The sequence below is a fragment of the Ictidomys tridecemlineatus genome, chromosome 9, assembly GCF_052094955.1.
Source record: "Ictidomys tridecemlineatus isolate mIctTri1 chromosome 9, mIctTri1.hap1, whole genome shotgun sequence".
Lineage (NCBI taxonomy): Eukaryota > Metazoa > Chordata > Mammalia > Rodentia > Sciuridae > Ictidomys > Ictidomys tridecemlineatus.
In genome coordinates this window covers 36779778-36797526 of record NC_135485.1, presented here as the reverse complement: position 1 = coordinate 36797526, position 17749 = coordinate 36779778, and the positions used below count along the sequence as shown (strand labels likewise).

Below are 17749 nucleotides of genomic sequence, written 5' to 3'. Positions count from 1 at the left end.
CCACCAACATCTAAAAAGAAATATTTAAAATAAAAAAAAAAGAATCTTCCTCCATGCTGGTGAATAAGGCCTTTGTATTAGGTTGTGTTAGATTATTCTTTCTTTACAGATGAGAAAGAAGTCAGGAGTCTTTCCTCCCCACACACAATGTGTTTCTGGTCACTTTGTTACGTGATTGAGAAGGGGTGGCAAATTCACTATCCTTCTACCACCCATAAACTTCCCAACGAGTCTGTGGAACATCTGTGGTTTTCTGTAATCTATGCTACTCTTCCCTCTTAGGGGCTGGGGTATAGAAGTGACTGCAGCATTACAGTAAAACCAGGGCCTTAATAAAATTGAATATATGGTTTAATATAATACTGGTAGTTTATCTATCCACCCCTCACTAATCAGTTTCTTATGCCTAGTGCACTTACCAAGCTAACCTTCTGACTTCAGGGTAAACTTATTCAGCTTACTCCTATTTCATCAATTGTGGGAGGTAGGCGTGACCACATTCGATATGGTAAATAAAAATGTTCTTGTTTCTTGGTAACCTTCCTCTTTATTTCTACTTGCTGCTAGGGAGAAGAAAGAAGTTGTGATTATTGATCCCTCAGGAAACTCATACTACAACTGGCTGCTTTGCATCTCCTTACCTGTGATGTACAACTGGACGATGCTTATTGCAAGGTGCTCATATATTTATTTGTGAATCTCAGTCTACTTTTAATGTCCAAGTTTACTGACTAAACAATTTGACCTACAGCTCTTCAGGACACACCTTCCCTACCACAGGTTGTAAAGGGAGTCTGAATTATTCTCAATGTGTTTTCCTGAGACCAGGAGAAGGTGCTTTGGTTCTCAATATACTTGGACCTTCAGTATGGGGATGGCAAGTGGGGGATACTTTTAAACTTCTGATTGCTCTATCATGTATTTAGAAGATTAGGAGAATATATATATATATATATATATATATATATATATATATATATATATATATATATGAAACCTATCAAGGGTCTAGTATCTTCAGACGATAGATATCTCAGCCATCCACAACCAAGCATGATTTCCTTAAGCATTTTGTATTCAGAGAGAGAACGTAAACTGGTGAATTTCACTGAATTTCATCTGATATATCTTGACTTTAACTTGAGGTCATTTATTCTTATTTGATATTTTTACTGACCAGGGTTAATGAGAAGAATGTTGGAGTTCAAAAATATGAGAAAAATATTTGAACTACTCAAGGAAAGATTTGGGAAAGCCATGATTGATCAAATACATTCTAAGAATCCCTCCTAAGCCTTAGCGTATTATACTTCTCAAATTATAAATGGACAAAATTTACTTCAGTTAATTTCTACTTCACTTTATTTATATAAGTTTTTCTTTTACAGAGCATGTTTTGATGAACTTCAATCTGATTACCTAGGATACTGGCTTATTTTGGATTACATATCAGATATAATCTATCTTATTGATATGTTTGTACGAACAAGGACAGGTAAATATGTTCAGTTTTGGATATTCTAGAATTTAATGTCTTTTCCTCTATTAAAAGATTTGAAATTTCTGCATCTGAGTATTCTTTAAAATAAATTCACAAAAATCTGTTTTAGAGGAAAAAGCAATTTTTACAATTACTCTTAAAAATAAGAGTAATTATGTTCTCACTGGCCATCTTAGGCCACTCCAAGTGATTCAGAAAGATGTTAGTTGCTAGGTAACCTTTTGAGCAGGAACTGCTGGTTTTCCTCCATTTTCCTGTTTATTAGGTCTATGCCAGGTGAGAGGACTGGAGAGAACAGAAATATTCTGCCAACTCTTTCTGGGGAAAGGATTATTACTATGTAATTAGGAAATCCTTTGGAAAGGCAGGGGAAACATTGTTTTAACCAGCAGAGCCATATTAGATATTTTGTAGAAAACATGAACTTTTTGATTCATGGTGGGGCACGATTGACCAGGGGCAGCTTCTTATTTCATGTGCTCTTGGCGTATAAGTTGCAAGTTCCTTGTTTTTGCATTGCTCTCCACGTACATGTGTAACTAGTGTATGCAGAGGAGAAGTTTTTGAGACTATTATAGAATATTGAGGCATTTTCTAAATATCAGTGCCCTGGTGTAATGCTCCAATTATTCTGTCCTTTTTCCATTATAGAAAGAGGAACAAACATTTTGTCCTAATGTGGTATATCACAGCGCTGAAATTCTGGGTTTAACAAAAACAAGGCCTATGGTAAATAGCATAGAAGGAAAGATCCCAAGTAACTAGGTATGAGGGACAGTAATGCCCCGCCCCCATCAAGGGAAAAGAGGAGAGATGAAAATGCAGCCTCATAGAGACTTATGCTTCACATGAAAGGGGCAGGGCACACATGCAAAATGGACAGCAGGGCAGATACCCAAGCAGACACCCAAGTTTCCAAGGTAGGCCTAGGATTCTGTCAAGAGAGTGGCATGAGTTATCAGGTGTAGGGCCAGGGTGTTCAAGACACTTTTGAAGATCTGTGTATGTTAGGAAAAGCAAACTATTTTTTCCTTACTCTACTCTCAACACAGTACATTTGTGTCTACCAAAATGTATGTAGGGAAACTCCACATACCAAGCAATTCTGCAACATCAGTTGGGTATTCTTCAATTAAACTCAGTTCCGACACTAACTGGAAGCAGTGCAGACCCCATATGTTAGGGGCTCAATCCCACAAGACACTCCCCCACTTCAGATGACAACTTCAGCTTGTGACCCGTGCTTGTGAACTACCAGCTATAAAATCAGTGTTCTCACAATCCCCTCCTCGGTTTCAATGATTTGTTCATATGGCTCACAGAACTCTGGGAAACACATTTACTAGGTTTTTTTGTGTTAATAAAGGATATGACGAATGATTCAGATGAATGGTCAGATGAAAAGATCCATAAGGCGAAGTCTAGAAGGGTCCCAAAAGCAAGGGCTTTGGTCTCCATGGAATTGGGGTGTGCAACTCTTCCAGCACCATACATCTTGGCCAATCTGGAAGCTCTCTGAGTCCCATAGTTAGATATATTAACTAATATATTGGCTACCACGGTGGCGCACACCTGTAATCCCAGTGGTTTGGGAGGCAGAGGCAGGAGGATCACGAGTTTAAAGCCAGCCTCAGCTGTTTAGTGAGGCGCTAAGCAACTCAGTGAGAACCTGTCTCTAAACAGAATAAAAAATAGGGCTAGTGATGTGGCTCAGTGGTCAAGTGCCCCTGAGTTCAATCCCCAGTACCTCCTCCCAAAAAATGCCTAATATATTAACTTAACCTCCACCCTTCTCCCTTTCCTGGAAAAAGTTGAGGCTGAAAGTTCCAAGCTTCTAAACATGGCTTATTCTTTCTGGTGATCAGCCCCCTCTAGGAGTTGCTTTCTTAGAATAAAAGACTCTTATCACCCAGAAAATTCCAAGGGATTAGGACCTCTATGTTAGGAATTGGGATCAAATGTCAAATATCAGAACAAAAGCTGCAACTAGCATTCCTGTTGCTCAGAAAATTATAAGGATTTTAAGAACTCTGTACCAGAAACAAGGACAAAAACCAAATATGTAATTTGTTATATCACACTATTATAATAATATGAATGTTTTCTATGAAAGAGATGACTTTACCTGAATAGGGATTCTGAATCCTGAGAGATTTGTGTACAAATACACAAATCTCTCACTTTCACACTTACAAAGTTCCACTTTTTATTTTCTCAACAGACTATTGTCTACAGGCATATATTGATTGATACTCATGTTACGTATTACATTGATGAAGGCAAATGAATTGTTGTTTTGACCTTAACAAAGTTGAGAGTTACTTTAGAAAAATTCACAACAGCCTAAAAAAGAAAAAAAATCAAATTGATTTTTTTCTTTTTATTTTAGGTTATCTAGAACAAGGATTGCTGGTGAAAGAAAAAGGGAAACTCATAAAGAAATATACATCAGGTTTGCAATTTAAACTTGATGTTCTGTCAATGATACCAACTGATCTGATATATTTTAAGTTAGGGTGGAACTATCCCGAAGTTCGATTGAATAAGCTGTTAAGGATCTCTCGTATGTTTGAGTTCTTCCAGAGAACAGAAACAAGGACAAACTATCCAAACGTCTTTAGGATTTCTAACCTTGTTATGTATATCATCATCATTATCCATTGGAATGCATGTGTGTATTACTCTATTTCGAAAGTTATTGGATTTGGTAGCGATACATGGGTCTACCCTGATATTAATGATCCTGAATTTGGCCGTTTGTCTAGAAAATATGTATATAGCCTTTACTGGTCTACACTGACTTTGACTACCATTGGTGAAACACCACCTCCTGTTCTGGACTCTGAATATATCTTTGTGGTGGTTGATTTTTTAATTGGAGTTTTAATTTTTGCTACCATTGTTGGTAACATAGGTTCTATGATTTCCAACATGAATGCAGCAAGGGCAGAATTTCAATCAAGAGTTGATGCTGTCAAGCAATACATGAATTTTCGAAATGTAGGCAAAGATATGGAAAAGAGGGTAATTAAATGGTTCGACTACCTGTGGACTAACAAAAAAACAGTTGATGAAAAAGAAGTCTTGAAGTATCTGCCTGATAAACTAAGGGCAGAAATTGCCATCAATGTTCACTTAGACACATTAAGAAAGGTGCGTATTTTTGCTGACTGTGAAGCTGGTTTGTTGGTGGAGTTGGTCTTAAAATTACAACCCCAAGTCTATAGTCCTGGAGACTACATATGCAAGAAAGGGGATATTGGAAGAGAGATGTACATCATCAAGGAAGGCAAACTTGCTGTGGTGGCAGATGATGGAATCACTCAGTTTGTGGTGTTGAGTGATGGCAGCTACTTTGGTGAGATTAGCATTCTTAACATTAAAGGTAGCAAAGCTGGCAATCGAAGAACTGCCAATATCAAAAGTATTGGCTACTCAGACCTGTTCTGTCTGTCAAAAGATGACCTCATGGAAGCTCTAACTGAGTACCCGGATGCCAAAACTATGCTGGAGGAGAAAGGGAAGCAAATCCTAATGAAAGATGGTCTACTGGATGAAAGCATTGCAAATGCTGGTAGTAGTCCTAAAGACCTTGAAGAGAAGGTCACTCGAATGGAGGGGTCAGTAGATCTCCTACAAACACGGTTTGCCAGGATCCTGGCTGAGTATGAGTCAATGCAACAGAAACTAAAGCAAAGGTTAACCAAGATCGAGAAATTTCTGAAACCAGTCATTGACACAGATTTTTCAGCTTCCGAGGGAGCTGAGGTAGAAAGTGGACCCACAGACTCTACACTGGACTGAAAAACTGATCATTAACAGGAACACACACATCTTGTGATCCTTTTGATCACATGACCTAAGGCAAATGAAATTTGGAAGAATAGGAAGCCACAGTTGGGAAATTTTTCCATAAGGAAAATTGTGCTTGGGTGCATGACACAAGGCCCTATACTCACTGTAAGGAACTATAATTATGGAATTAACATATCTCAGGATTTTTCACAGTGTATAATGTGCAAGGACATAAACTGATAAATTTGTCAGTGTCTGTATCTTCTGATTTTTTTTCATATCACTTCCTGTGCTGGACTCTGAGTATGTCTTTGTGGTGGCTAATTTCTTAATTGGAATTTTCATTTTTTGCTCTCATTGTTGGTAACATAGTTTTATGATTTCCAACATGAATACAGCCTTCTATGTTCCTTTTATGTAATATTATTTATAAAAGTGAATAAGTATCCCTCACTTGCAGGCTATTTGCATTGTTGAGGAATAAAATATATTCAGAGTAACTGGGAGTTACTGTGTGTATTATGTCGAGTATACCATTTTTTAGAAGAATTAGAATGCAATAAAGTAACATGAGTTATGAAACTATAGTGAATATGAATTTATTGATAATTTAGTAGGGAGTTTAGTATCTTAACTCTTTTCAAGGTCATTTTAAGGACACTAGCCATTGTGATAGTCTAGAACTTAGGGTGGTAGGGAGAAACTTCTTATAGATAAATCATGAAAAGTCAGATTTCACTATATGAATATATTCATACACACAAATATTGAAATATATAATATTGAAAATCATAAAATGTTATAGAAATTCTTTTTTAAAATATTTATTTTTTAGTTTTAGGTGGACACAATATCTTTATTTTTTATTTTTATGTGGTACTGAGGATAGAACCCAGTGTCTCGTGCATGCTAGGCAAGCACTCTACCCTTGAGCCACAACCCCAGCCCTAGAAATTCTTTATAATAAAATGTTAAAATTCTTTGAGTCTTAAGGCCTGACAGCTATTATATTATTTATTTGCCTGGCCAGTAGTGAGAAAAACAGATAAAAGTAATAATAGTATTGGGTGATTAACAGGGAAAGCTGTGGTAATGTTAGAAAAGGAGAACTAGAAGTTGTGTACAGCAGCATGGGCATTACCTAGGTGCTTCTTAAAAAAGCAGAATCCCAGAGCTGGGGATGTAACTAAGTGTAGAGTGCTTGATTAGCATTTAGGAGACCCTAGATGCATTCCTCAGCACTGCAAGGGAGAAAGCAGGAAAGAGAAAGAGGAAGGCTCTGCTCCATACCCATTGCATCAGAATCTGCACTTTAGTAAGATCCCTATATGATTCATATCCACATTGAAGCTTGAGAAACATGTATCTAGAGAATCATAAAGGAGGTAATAAGAGGATAGTTCTAAGGGGAAAAAAGGAAAGAAAAGAAAAGGGAACTTTCTAATAAATGTGTGAACACATTGGAACACACTGCTAATCAATCACACAACTCAGCGCTTATAAACCCAGATGTGGTTCAAAAAATCATTCTTAGCATAACTCATTAGAATTGATGTGTGATTTCTATCCTTGCCTATAATGATATTACTCTACATGGTTTCTTGTTAATGTGACATTTCAGATATTTTTTATGGACCTGAATCAGTGAATGCCAACACTATAATTTATTCCATCATTAGAATACACATTGAATTATACACTATGTCTTTGTAGTCCTTTACATTTTATCTGTTTCTTCAAAATCAGCCAGCAAGTATTTCTTCACAATGAAGGAAGTGTTTGATCCTTAAGTTGGTGCATTGAATGTAATATGCAATATGGTCTCTGAGACAAGGGCTCCTCTTCCTTTCTTTTCTTTTTTGTTATTCCTTCTCTTTCATCTGTATAAAAATTCTGGCATTTTATAAAAATGAAGGAACTATACAGCCATATGTATTGGATCATCTTCCCGTAAATTTATGGGGATGAGATGTCCTAGATCAATTAGGTTTGACATTAACAAATAACATCAACAAAAATGCACCCACTATTATGACTAGACAAGGTTTTAGGAAAGGAAAAAGATTAGAAAAACAAGAACAAGGTATAGCAGCACCAATACAAATAGATCAAGGAACAGACAGACATGGGTTGGATTTTCAGAAAGGGCCACTGAGACAATAAAAATTACTTAGAAATCAGAAAGACCAGTATGGGTTCCTCAGTGGCCCCTGACTAAAGAAAAGATACAAGCAGCCTATGATCTGGTCAAACAACAATTAGCGGAAGGACATATACAACCTTCTGTATCTCCCCATAATACTCCCATTTTTGTCATCAAAAAGAAATCTGGTAAATGGAGATTATTGCAAGATTTAAGAGCCATTAATAATGAGATGGTTATTATGGGACCTGCTCAATCGGGGATTCCTCAATTGTCTGCTTTGCCAAAAACTTGGGATGTTTTAGTTGTAGATATTAAAGATTGTTTTTTTTTTCAATTCCAATTCATCCTGAGGATAGTCCACGTTTTGCATTTACTATCCCTGCACTGAATCATGAAGGTCCTGATCAGAGATATGAGTGGAAAGTACTCCCTCAAGGGATGGCTGACAGCCCAACTATGTGTCAAATTTATGTTAACAAAGTAATCCAGCCACTTAGAAATCAAAATCCTGAACTACAAATATTTCACTATATGGATGATGTATTATTAGCACACAAAGCTAAAAACACATTGCTAGAATGTTATGCCACACTTACAAACTTATTAAAAAATTATAATCTAGAGATAGCAATAGATAAAGTACAATTAAATTTTCCAATTAATTATTTAGGAGTTCTATTATCCTCAACCATGGTCCGTCCACCAAAAATTCAAATACGAGTAGATCAACTCAAATCACTTAACGACTTTCAAAAGTTATTAGGAGACATAAATTGGATAAGGCCTTATCTAGGTATACCAACAGGAGAGTTGGGGGCCTTTATTTGATATCCTAAAAGGTCCATCAGATCCAAATTCACCCCGCCTGAAGCAAGAAAGGCATTAAAAATCATTGAAACATATATGGAAAATATGCATTTGGATAGAATTGATATAAGTTTGCCTTTATTATTTATTGTACTACCAACAAAAAATATTCCTACAGGAGTATTTTAGCAAGAAGGTTCATTATTATGGATACATTTATCTTATCTTATTCTCCTAACACTATTCTTACTAGGTATCCTGAGGCTGTAGGACAATTAATACTCAAAGGAATAAAAGCAGCAAAGGGAGTGTTTGGAATTTCTCCCAATAAAATTATTACTTCATATACTATGAATCAAATTGATGAGTTAGCTAATGAGTTAAATACTTGAGCAATAATCATGTGCAAATCTAATGTTTCATTTGATAACCACTTACCATCTAATCCTTTATTGTCTTTTTGGTCATTGCATCCTGTAATTTTTCCAAAAATGACAAGAAAAACACCTATTATGAATGCTCCGAATATATTCACTGATGGGTCAAATAATGGTACAGCAGCAATAGTTACACCTGATCAAACTTTTACATTTTTAGTACCCAAACAATCAGTTCAAAAGGTAGAGCTTAATGCAGTATTACAAGCTTTTGTGATGTTTAAAGATTCTGTATTTAATTTATTTTCCGATAGTCAGTATATAGTTAATGCTATAGTATCCCTTGAAGATGCTGATAGGATTTCCCCTTCCTCTACTGTTTTCTCTTTGCTTTCCACTGTACAAAGTCTAATCTGGGACAGAAAAGATCCATTCTTTATAGGACATATCAGGGCACATACAGGATTGCCTGGAGCCCTTAGTTTGGGCAATGATTTAGCAGATAAAACTACACATGACATACATATTTTCTCTACACTAGAAGAAGCTATAAATTTTCATAAAAGGTTCCATGTCAATGCTAATACTTTACAAAAGCATTTTAAAATAACTAAGGAACAAGCTAGACAAATAATAAAACAATGTCAAAATTGTGTGACCATTTTACCACAAGTTAATCTTGGAGTCGATCCTAGAGGATTGATACCTAACCATATTTGGCAGATGGATGTCACACACTTGCCAGAATTTGGAAAATTAAAGTATTTGCATGTTACAGTTGATACTTCTTCTGGATTTTTGATGGGCTCCCTTCATGCCGGAGAAAAAAACTGAAGATGTTATAGCTCATTGCTTACAAAATTTTGCCACTGTGGGTGTTCCAAAACAGTTAAAAACAGATAATGCCCCTGGTTATACTTCTACCTCTTTTAAACAATTTTGCTCAACATTTGGCATTACTCATATAACAGGAATCCCATACAATCCACAGGGACAAGGCATAGTTGAAAGAGCTCATCAAACTATTAAAATGTACTTATTAAAGCAAAAAGAAGGAATTGGGAAGGGGTATATATTCCCCAAAGATAAACTTAAAATAAACCTTTTTACTCTAAACTTTTTAAATTTGGATTCATCAGGACTTAGTGATACGGAAAGGCATATGTGTCCAAAAAATGTGCATAAGCCCAAGGTACTTTGGAAGGATATTCTAACAGGACAATGGAAAGATCCTGACCCAGTAATTGTCTGGAGTCGGGGGTCTGTTTGTGCGTTTCCACAGGGAGAACAGCAGCCGATTTGGATTCCAGAGAGATTAACTAAGGTCCTGACCCAGTGATTGTCTGGAGTGGGGGGTCTGTTTATGTGTTTCCACAGGGAGAACAGCAGCCGATTTGGATTCCAGAAAGATTAACTAAAGCAATTTCTACAGACCAAAAAGAAGATGATTTGGCTCAAATCCATAATAACTGATATCCAAAACTCCAGTTTGGCTATCCTTACATCTGGCTGAACCAGGATGCGTTTTTCAATATCTATTTTATTATTGCCCTTTCCCACATCATGAAGTTCTATTTTGTTTTTTGAGCTCATACAGACCTAGGTTAATGTTTTGCTGATCAGTTCTATTTTTTGACTATAGAGTTTTTAAACATTGCAATGGAGATTTCACCTGTAAAAAGTTATAAGGCCTTTACTATTATGTTATGTGTTGTATGTATTATGTGTGCACACTTGTGTTTTGTGTTATATGTTTGAATGTACGTATGTCCATATATCATATATGAAAATTGTTTCCTTTTAGTGCCTTCTGGAATGTTACATAATTTTTTCTTTAGCCATTATTGTCAGAATTCCTATCTTCATCCCTGTGCTGGTGAAGACAAAGATAAAACCAATCTACAGCTTCTGCAATAGCCATCACTGAACTGCTTGCAGAACTTGCCTGGACTATGTATCACTTGTATGCATTGTGAACTCACCTGTATGCATTGTGAACTATCTGTTGGTGCAGTGACTTGTGGTAGTGTTGGGGTATTTTTGCTGATGATGTCATCGGTGGTACAATTTTTCCAAAAGGAGCCGTCAATTGGCTTGGTGTATCTTCCTCCCTTCTGCTTGTCATGATTGTTCAGCTAAAATTTTGGGGCCAACAGAGGTAAGGCAAAGAACCTCACCCCCCCCCCCCGCTGGTACAAAGACCTCTCCACAGGTGTGGCTGTATACTGGACCAGTAGTCAGTGATGGGTAAGATCCAATTGCAATGGTACCAACCTAAGACAGGAGGCTGACGCCTTGAGGTCAGCTCATCCGATAACAGGTAAGGACCATATGTACTATTGGACAACCTAAGGCAGGCACGGTCCCTAAGCCACATGCTTGTTGTTTAAACAGAGAGGGGGAGATGTTGAGAGCCACAGCCGAAGGGGCCCCAGCAAATTTCCAGCTGCCAGCAAACTTCCAGCTGCCAGCTGATGATTGGCTCACAGCGGCCCCGGCTGTGGTGATGATTGGCTCCTCTGTGGTGATGCTCATTGGAGATGCTCATTGAGCTATTTCCCAGCCCTTTCAGACTGCCTGCTGATGATTGGCTCACAGCGGCCCCAGCAACATCTAGCTGATTGGCTCCTCTGCGGTGATGCTCATTGGGCTGTTTCCCTGCCCTTTCAGATCACGGAGCTGCTCATTGGGGGGCTTTTTTGGCTCCGCCCACACGACCCAGCCAATTGGCCTCAAGAGCAGGAGGATTGTGGGAGGTGGAGAGGCTGGTGGTTGTGAGAGAGGCTTGTGGGAAGCCGTGGTGGCAGTTGGGCTCTGAGGGTTTTTCCTGAGGAGCTGTTTTGTTTGGCCTGTGTGGTTCTAAAAATAAAGTTCGTTTCTTTTGACAAGTGGCTCCTGAATTGTGCCCAGCCAGATCTGCAGCATAAAAACCTCTAAGACACTGTAGACTAGACTTGCAGATATAATAGAATAGGAATGAGTGAGGATTATACACTAGTTCAAAGCTGGTTCCCCAAGAAGCAGCAGCCTCAATAATAGTACCTGGGGGATGGATAGGTAATTGAGTCTGATCTGTGCTGGATATATAGCCAAGAGTTCTGATTTGGTGACCTCTGACCCCAAGCTCTGGGAGCTTCATTGATGCTTACTTTGGACAGGTGGCAGATTCTGAGTTCAAAGGCTTGGGGAAGGAAGGTTAGTCAATTTCTTTTTCATTAACTCCTCTAGGTCAAGGGCTCTGACAGACTAAGCTGGGTTAAAGATTAGACTCCTGGAAGGAGTACAGTGCAGAGATTTACAACTTTGTAAGGAAACTTGTTTTTATTTTTTTGTTTTGAAAAAACTAGAAACATTGCTTTAGGGAAATTCACTGTAAGAGTGTTGATTGGGATACCCATGGATGCCAAAGTATAAGTCCACATTTAGCAATGCTGAAACAGCCATATACCTGATTCTGCACTCCAACTAGTCTTCCAGAATAAGCATCTTACCATATTAGGACCAGAACAGGGGCAGGAGAGGGTGAAGGGGAGCTAAGGCTGAAGTTTGAAGATCCTTAGTGCTTGCAAATGAGGGGATGAGACAAAGAATTCTGGGATTCCAAGATGGCAGATCAGTGGAGTAGAAACCCAAGCTCCTGGTATTGCCAATATGTCTTAGGAGTGTTTACTCTGCCCCCCCCCACTCTATTATAATGTGATATTCATATAGGAAAAAATTGCTTCATTATTTTGAATGCATTTTAAAAACAGCAATATTTCCAACTTAAAATATTATGTGATTAAGCATCTTGCCTTTAGGTGGCAGTGTTACTCTACAATTATAACCTTTGAAGCCTAAAGTTGTATATTTTTTCTCCTTAGAAATTATACATAGTATATCTATAATTCATACTCAAACCTCAATCATGATGCAGTGTTAAACAATGACTCATCTCCAAAAGTTGCTAAATATTTTAAAGACAGGAACTCTATAAAATGAATGTAAATTTGTGAAAATCTAGGCTGCCTTAATTAATGTGTAAAATTCATATGTTTACTCAGAAGTTAGAAAGTACTTTTCAATAGAAGAGGAATCACTAATGAATCAATTTTCTCTACTAGAGGCATGCACCAAAAATTTCAGTACCTATGACAGTTGTCTGCTTTTGCTTGACAGAGTTGAATTTTGTTTGAGACTCAAAGGGTCACTTGCTAAAGACCTCTGGTTTGGTTTAATAAACCAACATAAGCTACCATGCCTAGCCAGAGTCCTGGGAAATATGTCTTGTATCTTTTTTTTTTTTTAGTCATAATAACAGATAGACTTTACTTCTCATAATAATAGTATTGCTATGCAGAACTGAGCATACCACAAAAGAAAGGAAAAAATCTTGCAGCTTGCACACATACATACAAGCATGCACATGCAAACATATACATTTGGCTCAGTTTTACTGATGATATCTTGACTTGAAAATAAAACCATGTAATTCATGAACCTGTTCCTGCACAATTCTTAAATAAGTAATTGTTACAGAAATACCACCAAATCCTTAAGTTACCCAGCCACAATGTACACATTACCCAGACTTTTCTCTAAAAATCACTAGCATATACAAGCTGAAAGGAACTCAAACCATATTGTAGTACAATGTTGCTGTGTGACATTTTGAAGTTTCCAGCTTGATATTTCAATATTTTTCTTACTACTTCCTTGCTTCCCAATAATTGTTTCTTAGCTTTCTTTCCCACCCAGATTATGAAATTCTTGAGTCAAAGACTGCATCATCTTTACTGTGCTCATAAAACTCTGCACATAAAAGATGCTAAGCAAATGTGAAATGGAGTTGGTGCTGTGCACACACCCTATTAAACAATATCAGATAAGAAAATGCAATATGTGTATGTATTCTTTGTTGGATGGCCTTCAAGGATGAACAAAGCAAATTTTAAGCACTACTAATATATGATGATGATGATGATGACGATGAAGAAGAAGAAGATGATGGAAAAATTACTGGTGCCAGAAAAAAAAAATAGTTGCTTTTTAAAATAATAACAATATAATGTGTGGATCATCCAGACCTCTGGTTTTCCTCATATTGAAAGGGGAAGTGAGAAGGGAGGAATGCAAACTTTTTGATCTGCATGTTAATGCCAGTTTGTTACATCAATCTGGCCAGATAGAGGACTGACCATCTTTATGAATGACTTGAAGCTCTCAGAATTCTATCCTCTTAATGTGTCATAAATGTCTGATCCTGGGATTGAGGATTCCAGAAGTCTTTATTCACTTTTTATTTCTAAACAATTGAAAATGAAAATTTGTTTCAGTGGTTTAAAATGAAAGAAATTATAGATACTAAAACCAGTGCTTTTTGGCAAAGAAGAGTAGGGGGTTTTTGTTTGTTTGTTTGTTTGTTTTGTTTTTGGTACCAGGGATTGAACCCAGGGGCACTGGACCACTGAGTCACATCCCCAGCCCTATTTTGTATTTTATTTAGAGACAGAGTCTCACTGAGTTGCTTAGTGCCTTGCCTTTGCGGAGGCTGACTTTGAACTCCTGTCTCATCCTCCTGAGCTGCTGGGATTACAGGTGTGCACCACAGTGCCCCGCAGAAGAATAGTATTTCTAACATGAGTACTTCCAAAAGGTTTTAGAATAACAACGTACACCAGCCTAAAATAAAAATATGATCAAATAAGGTTGAAAAGGTAAATTTAATGAATAAAGTAATACAACAAATTGAAGTGTTTCAAGGTTTTTAATTTCAGGAAGTTCATAAGGGGAATCATAATAACAATTACAAGAAGCTTTTTACTAATGTACAGGTACCAGAGATCAGCTAAAGGGAAGGAAGGAGCAAGCAGCATTTATCTTAAAATTCAATTTGAATTTCTATTTTTTAAAAATGAATTGCTTGAAAACATTTAAAAGCATGGGTTTGTTTTAACAGTGTGGCAGTAAGCCTGGCTAAGACACAATCATGGTCTGGATATGTGTTATCCCTTAAAAACTCATATGTGAGACAATTCAAGAATGTTCAGAGGTGAAATGACTAGATGATGAGAACTGTAACCTAATGGTGGATTAATCACTGATATGGGTTAACTAGGTAGTAACCGTAGGCAGGTATGGTATGGATGGAAGTGGTAGGTCACTGAGGGCATGCCTTTAGGGTACATATTTTGTCCTTGGTGAGCAGAGGTATCTCTCTGCTTCCTGGTTTCTATGTCCTGAGCTGCTTTCTTCCCTCATGCCTTTCCTCCATGATGTTCTGCACCACCCCTGGCCCATTGGTATGGAGTTGGCAGACCATGGACTGGACCTCTAAAACCACCGAGCCAAAATTCCTCCTCTGAAATGTTCTTTTCAGTACTTTGGTCACAGTAAGAAAAATCTAACTAAAACAGACACTGTCTGTTTAGATTAAATTCTTCCTGATAATTTCTTAAATTGTTTTATTGAATGTCCAAGTTTGTAGACTGTTCAGAATAAATAATAGCAAAAATAAATAAATAGATAGATAGATAGATAAAAATAAATAGGTAAATAATAGCAAACAACAGGACTCAGGAAAATAATTTGATATTCCCTGGGCTAGTGTATCTATAGGCGAAGAAAAATATGTGGTTTATCCCTTCACATTTTATAAATACAGAAATGATGGTCAGTCAACACCAAAATCCTTGAGGCTGTAGAATATTAGGAGCTATGGACAAGTATTGAAAAACCAGCCTCTTCCTCAGAGCAAAGCCTGTCCAAGGAAGGGGCATGACCCTTGTCCTTGGAAAAGACCCACAGAGCACTCCTAGGCACATTCCAACCCTGCTAAATTGTTTATCTACAAATAACTGGAGAGATCTGCTGAGCCAGGTGTCCCTGACTCAGTCAGGCTAGGTGGGGACCCATAGCAACCCCCTAGCAGCCACCAATCGACATGAGACAGGGAAATACCTGGGATGCCAGATGATCCTCCCAGTAGTTTATGGTGGTTAATAACGTGTTGGGAAACCATGTATTCAGCATGAACACCCCTCTTGGCTTAAACCAATCAGTTCAAATGAATACCCCTTTTGTACTGACCAATCACCCCTACCCAACTTGTTCCCGCCAGTGAATGTGCTAACCATGTTTTAGAGTTGTTATTTGATTTTCCCGCGCTGTGTGATAATTTGCTAGGAGTTGCTACGATGTATGTGAGGGTCCCTGCCTTCTCCAAAGAATGTATAAAACTGCTGCAAACCCTGGGCTCGGGGCCTCTCAGAGTCACCTGTTGCTGTGTGCGCATGGAGGACCTAGCTAGCTCGCAATAAACACCTCTTTGCTGCTTACATCAATCTTGGTCTCTGGTGGTCTTTTGGGGGTCCCGAACTCGAGTATAACAATACTTAAGCCAGAATTAGACAGGCAGATAGGCAGGGTCAGATCCAGAGAATGAAGGGATTAAAATGTTAATTCCTTCAGAGCCTTTCCTCCACCCTATCAAGAACACATTCCTAGCTGGGGTGGTGGTGCATGCCTGTGACCCCAGTGGCTCTGGAGGCTGAGGCATAAGTTTGTTATGCCAGATTCGTGGGACCCCAGTAGACCTCCAGGAGCCGATTCTGATGCAATCACACAAGAGTCTTTATTGCAAGCTAGAGCCTGGACTCACAACCGTTCCTGATGCAGTGGTCCCAGGGAGTGAGTCCTGGTCCTTTGTTCAGTGAGATTTTATAGGTTTTGGGGGGATACTCTATGCATCACAACATCACACAGCAAATCATTCCATACCTCGGGAAAGTCAAACAACAACTCTTAACATTGATTAGCACATTCACTGGCGGGAACAAGTTGGGTAGGGGTGATTGGCTAGTACAAGAGGGGGATTCCTTTGAACTGATTGGTTTAGGCCACAAAGGGTGTACGTGCTAAACTACATGGTTTCCCAACATGTTATCAACCACCCTAAACTATTGGGGGGTTATCTGGCATCCCCGGTATTCATGATGATTGGTGGCTGCTAGGGGGTTGCTATGGGTCTTCACCTAGCCTAACTGAGTCAGGGACACCTGGTGCCTCAGACCTCTCCTGTTATTTGCAGACAAACTACTCAGCAGGGTGGGTATGTGCTTAAGAGTGCTCTGTGGGTTTTTCCCAGGACAAGGGTCATGCCCCTTCCTTGGACAGGCTTTGCTCTGAGGTAGAGTCTGGTTTCTCAAAAATGGAGTCACATTAGATTCTTAAGTTCACAGCCATCCTCAGCAATGGCAAAGTGCTAAGCAACTTAGTGAGACCCTGTCTCTAAATTAAAAAAAAAAAAAAAAAAAGAAATTACAAAATAGGGCTGGGGATGTGGCTCAGTGACAAAGTGTTCCTGAGTTCAGAGTTCAATCCCTGGCATCAAAAAAAAAAAAAAAAAAAAAAAAGAACAGGCCCCTTCTCCAACCTGTTGCTAAGGTAACCTGTCCCAGGAATTGTCCCTCCCTATAGGAAGTTATAAAAGTTAATTAATTTGTCCTGGGCCCCCTTCCTGCCTGGACCACTCCTTCTTGGCCCCTCCAGCCCATCTGATTCCCACCTTTTGGCCATCCCACCAAGCATTTTCTTGGCCTAGTCACAAAAGCAGGAAGGAGAAAGCTAAGAGGGAAGGGAGCAAGAGCATAAAGGAAGCCTAGGTCATATAAAAAGGCAGAACACCTTCACTTCCTGGGATACCAGGATACCAGCTATGGTCCCCTTCTCCCTCCCAGGAGGGGTCTATGTTATTCCCTTTTAAATAATCTCTGCTTTATATGCTTGCCTTGGTGTGCTTCTCTAATGTTCAAACTTCAACATGTGAGGAAGCAGGACTCATCACTGATCAGTGGCAGTATCAGCCTCACGCTTAACTTTCCACAGGAAGAATGACATCTGAACCACTCATACTACTTAAGAAATGAATATTTGCTGACCATTACCAGTGCATTGTATTTTTTCCTGCACATTTTAGAATGTAATATGCCACTCCTTAGTTTGCAAAAATACTGATAATTAATAGATCTACATTACAGGTGTTTCTACTGCTCCATTTGAAAAGAAAGTGAGGAACCAGGAGACAGAAAAGCAAAAAAAAAAATGAAAGAGAGACCAGGCAGAGATATACATGAGAGTTTATTT

General features: G+C 38.4%; 1 protein-coding gene across 4 annotated transcripts in view; it reads left to right on the top strand.

Moving 5' to 3' along the window:
• The window catches only part of Cnga1 (cyclic nucleotide gated channel subunit alpha 1), a 74117-nt gene extending 68321 nt beyond the window's left edge, over nt 1–5796 (top strand). For all 4 annotated transcript variants that reach the window (XM_078021262.1, XM_078021263.1, XM_078021261.1 and 1 more), the window contains 3 exons: nt 568–675; nt 1389–1495; nt 3891–5796. In XM_078021262.1, coding sequence (XP_077877388.1) covers nt 568–675; nt 1389–1495; nt 3891–5305 — 1630 coding nt within the window. In that variant the 3' untranslated portion in view covers nt 5306–5796. The remainder of the gene's footprint in view (nt 1–567; nt 676–1388; nt 1496–3890) is intronic.
• The last annotated feature ends 11953 nt before the right edge of the window (nt 5797–17749 follow it).